General features: G+C 29.4%; 1 protein-coding gene across 1 annotated transcript in view; it reads right to left on the bottom strand.

Annotated features, from left to right (window-relative positions):
• Positions 1-329: 329 nt before the first annotated feature.
• LOC105626196 (odorant receptor 4-like) overlaps positions 330-5250 on the bottom strand; it is a 19831-nt gene continuing 14910 nt past the window's right edge. The window contains exons 5-12 of the mRNA XM_012207503.1: positions 4461-4580; positions 4273-4390; positions 3644-3908; positions 2631-2753; positions 2449-2539; positions 1917-2053; positions 1551-1724; positions 330-450 (exon numbers count right to left, since the gene is read on the bottom strand). Of these exons, the coding sequence (XP_012062893.1) occupies positions 330-450; positions 1551-1724; positions 1917-2053; positions 2449-2539; positions 2631-2753; positions 3644-3908; positions 4273-4390; positions 4461-4580 (1149 nt within the window). The remainder of the gene's footprint in view (positions 451-1550; positions 1725-1916; positions 2054-2448; positions 2540-2630; positions 2754-3643; positions 3909-4272; positions 4391-4460; positions 4581-5250) is intronic.

Here is a 5250-nt window from a genome sequence, read left to right as displayed (position 1 = left end):
ATAAAAACTATAATAATAGATTTGGAATACTATCTTAATAAATTTATCTTATATTTATGTTTCTTACCTGAAATATAAATCCAGATCCGAGTATTGATACTGGCTGCATTCGTTTTATGCGTTCACAGCGCTTGTGAGTATCAATATCCTTGTTTAATAACAAGGATAAAACAATGCTTAAAGCATATTATGAAGGCTAAAGCGAACACAGTCCATATAAGATACGAAATCTGTTCCAAAAGTATTTGATCTTTGCCTGTATCGTGAGAAAGGACTATTTTAGAGTGATATGAACGTCGTCTTCAAAGTTTCCTTCCGAAACAATGACCTTATGTCACTTGTTGAAAGCAATCCTGGAAGTCATTTTTTGTGATAGCCAACAGCTCCCTCATCGCATTTCGCTTTATTTCCTCAACATCGACAAATCTTTTGCCCTTCAACGGTTTTAATCTATAAATGTTTTAACTTAGGAAATAATCAAAAATTACAGGGAACTATTGCTTAATTTACATCATGCACTTAATTTACATCATGCACACATACTAACTAGTAACTTCCTATTAAATTATTTTAATTTCAGCGATGTATTCAAAGAATGATATACTAAATTGGTACAATATGCATCAAAATGATTAATTAAACAAATATCGTATATATTTACATGTATCGCCGAAATTAAAATCATTTAATAGAAAGTTATTAGTTAGTACCCGTATCAAGTGTAGCATAAAATGGGCTTTATCTGAACTGTATGAAGGTTGACGAAGTTGGACAATGTTGTGTTTAGTCAAAAACTTCTGAATCAGATGAGAATGATATTTGCTAACGTGTTTTGCTACAAAAAGTAAAACTGCACAGTGTAAAGTCGCAAGATTATCTTATAGAAATCGCGTAATTATAGAGAAGAGGAATAATTATTTCTGAAAATATTTTCTTAGTGGATTCACAGACAAAAGAGGCATCAAAATTGTATTCGTAAATTGATTTAATACCAGACTATTAGAAGAAGTAGTCGCTTTAAAATCGACTGCATTAGAAAATAACAGTCTTACGGAGTATACACATAAGCTTATTAAAGATCTATTGTATTATATATTATTATTATCGAGGATTTTCTATACTTTATATTTAATTAAAGATAAATAAAACGGAGATGGTTTACCAAAAAGATAAAAAAATACAAATATAAGTATATTTTCGTATTTAATTATTTTCTCAGAAATATAGATGATTTGTTATTAGTTAATAATAAAGCATTATATATAGTTTTAATATTAATAATAAATTTATATTTTTTAGAAGAGAAATTTCGAAATTTTTAGATTACAGTACAGTTCGTAAAACTGTGAAATACGAAACGGATGCACGTACAACCTACAAAAAAAGAAGAAATATCAAAACTATTAATAAAAAAGAAGCACATATAAAGATATTCATAGTCCGTTCTTAATTCAAAATCATATCTTAAGTCTTAAAATGTTAATACACTCTATAACTGGCTTGTGACATCTCAAAAAGATTGTATTTAAGACTGTCCAAAATATAAGAACCGTCTATGAATATAGTCAAAGAAAATTATATCAAGTTTTACCGCGCTGAAACTCGGAAAAGAAAGAATCATGATTTTTCCAACAGTCAATGTACAGGGTGAAATACTTCTCAGCATTATCATATTCAAAAGCTTTCTGGATTTGGGCGATGATTCATACCATTCACCTCGGTAACTTATATCAAAAACTTTCTCATTATATATATCATTATATATACACACAAATAGCAAATATTTAGAGAAGCTATTTTATTTTGTTGTTTAAGACAATTTGCACAATACATATTAAATGTATTGACTAATAAACTTAATATATGCAAATATTCTATATAAGTTACTTAGTAGCTAGATATATGCTTTCACTTACGTCGATGTGTATACATGATCGCTATGATCGATTATTTGCTGCCCTAACCAGCACACGATATATAAATGTAGTAATTGAGCGGTAATGTATGAGGCATGCCGGATTGCAAGAGGTGGGTTGAGGGTTCCACTAGTTGCCTAAATGTTCACAAAATCGTGTATACTATATGTTACATTATTATAGTATATATTGATATTGTTCGCTCGTGCCTTTCCGATTCGACATTCGGGGTGTATAGAAGTGAGTGTGTTGCCGAAACAATTAACCGTTCAACTGTCAAACAAGATCTTCAGATTTGGATGTAAACCCGTCAATCTCTCTAAATGCTCTATCATTTTTTATTTGTTGTGTTCTGCATCCTCGTATTAATAAGCGTTTCTTGTTCCTTTTTGTACATTTGTGTTTTTTATTTCGGCGTTTCGGGAATGCGTGTACGCGTTCATGAGAATAATCTCACGAATCGACTTCACGGGCGCAGCAATATTATTCAAAATATTGTATTTAATATTATTACTATATATCAAACACAAACCTGTAGAGCTGACATACTCATCGCCAATATGATTAAACCGACTTCGAAAAACAAAGCTTTTGTGTAAATAGCATCCAAGTACTTCGCGAATCTTGTTTAATGAAAGAGTTTGATAATTATGTCTTATTAAAGTACACTCTTTCTTTAAAGTACATATATATCTTGCAGAGATATACACTAACCGTAAGACGTCTTTGTGTTTTTGTATACAATATGTAAAGTTTTTGTAAAATTTATCGTCTTCCTCGAGCAAAGCGAGTTCCTTATCTTGTTCGATGGACTTTCGTATGTATTCTAACCGATATCTGTGAATCGAAACAAAACATTCGAGTTTTTTACAATGAAATGGCAAGAATTGTAAAACGCTAAATGGAATGAGTCATATCTTAGTGGAGGTTACATGTACTGTAAAAAGATTTTAAATGTTTTGTATTGATTTTTATCTACAAAATTGGTCGCCAATGTCCAAATAAATAATTAAAACTTCAAGAAATTTTATTATTTGTTGTTATTTGTTATTATTTTGTTGTTATTTATTGTTACAACAAAAAGTGCAATTGTTAGTATTTTTACTTAAAAAAAGTGTAAGAAAAATAAATTACATTATAAAATATAATTATTATATTAAAAAAATGATTGATATTAAAAAAAATATTACGAGATTCGAACTCTTTGACCAGATAAGAAAAAGTATAACCGTGCACCTTAATCCATTCAATTACTAATACGCAGGTCGAATGCCAAACTTTAATTACAATTTTCTCACAATTAAATACCCATACATACAAATCGCTTTTACAGTATTAGTACAGGCAATTTCAAATAAGCTATGGCTCATCTCATTTAGCATTTTACAATTTTTGCTATTTCTTTGTTAAATTAATTTATTGAGGCGATCATTCAAATCGTTAACTCTTTATACACATGATTGGATTATTTGTGTCCTGCATATTTTTTTAACTAGGAGCATCAAATAATTAGTATATTATAATATTATATATATAATTTTTTAAAATATACATAACCTTATAAATAGATACTTTTTAAAGATATTAAAATATATATATATATAAATCACTTAATGATTTTTGTATATTGTAAAAATGATGAAAATTAACCTGACACGAAAGACCCATCGTGAGTAATAAAGGACTGGAAAATTATCGTATATACTAACAATATATAAGTTAAATACCTGATGACTGAAAACAGTACGCAACAATGTTGCACTAGAATAGTCACGAAGGTATCGGTCGCAACTAAGATAGTAAGACGAATGGCAGTAGCTAAGTAATTATGAATCAGTATGGGATAGTAGTACTTTTCGAGATCCACATAGTATTCCACATGATATGGAAATCCCACTGGTCGCGTCGAATATTCGGAAGTTACATTTTTGCCAATTATTTTCGGGATTATCGCGAGAAACGGAAAAAGGCTGCCAAATGCATACATGCCACCTAGAATCAGGCAATACCCAGTAAAAAATGACAATGGAATCGACATCGAATCGATATTGCTTTTTGACATCGATTCTATTGTTATTTCTTACTGAATACTTTGAAAGAAGTTACATATTTGTGTATTTTGAAATACTATTGAGTACTCAGATATTTATATAAAAATAAATGCGATTTAATTACTTTTCTCGTTAAATAAATTATTTTTTAATATATATTAATTTTTTATAAATATTTTACTGTGTAGCTGTCATACATCATGCAAACATAAAATTAATTGTTAGTGTAATTATTACCTAAAACAGTTTTTATAATTGATCAGTTTTAATATATAATATAATATAATATAGTAGTTATTTCTTACCGGCATAGGCGATGGTAATGCTTCTTCCACTCTCCGCAAATCTATGCAAAATTTCGAATTCACTTTTGATAGTCCATGATCGCCAATCTCTTTGTATATGTATAAGAAGTATTTTGATCTACGACTTAAAATTCCATGTTTTTTTTTTACAAATGTGATCTCGTACTTAACCATGATCTTTTATATACCTTCTTCGTATTGCACCTTAAATTCACCAGCTTAATGATGCATCCGAAGTCTACAACGAGCGGTGGTATACACTCGATAATTGCATCAAAATCGCCATGTAACGTCATTAAAGCGAGTACCTTGAATCCAATACTTTGTTTGATAAAGAGATTAAAATAAAAAAATATGTTTCACAAAATATAAAGACATATCGATTTACTTATAATTTTACTAATAATTTTAAATATTTTTAACTTTAAATTTCTATTTATATATCTTTTCATATTTCTCATTTTTTAAGTTTTAATCTTTGGTATCATTATATGAAGAAAAAAATCTTTTCAAGAACAGACATAGGTTGGTAGATGATTAATTATAAGAATCATAATATAGAAAGTGTACCTGAGCGACGGCTTGCGTTACACCAATAAGCGATACTATTAAAAAAATAATCCGTCTATGTCTGTTTTTTTGGAAAGGCCATTGTCCTAATAATGAAAGTAGCATACGATTGATTCTATATAATCGAGACTGAAAGATATCATTCGACGTATCCATCTCCAACCCTTTTGGACTACTACCATCGATATTGCCTCTTACAATTTTCATTCTAATAAAAAATTCTCTTAGAAATAGAAAGAGAGAGAGAGAGAGAGAGAGAGAGAGAGAGAGAGAGAGAGAGAGGAGGAGGAGTAGTAGTAGTAGTAGTAGTAGTAAGTAAGTAAGTACGTACGTATTATTATAGTACTAGTAGTTAGTTACGTTACGTTACGTACGTAAGTTAAGTAAGTAAGGTAAGGTAACGTAACG

Source organism: Atta cephalotes, assembly GCF_000143395.1.
Source record: "Atta cephalotes unplaced genomic scaffold scaffold00004, whole genome shotgun sequence".
Taxonomy (NCBI): Eukaryota; Metazoa; Arthropoda; class Insecta; order Hymenoptera; family Formicidae; genus Atta; species Atta cephalotes.
This window is presented reverse-complemented; position numbering and strand designations above follow the sequence as displayed.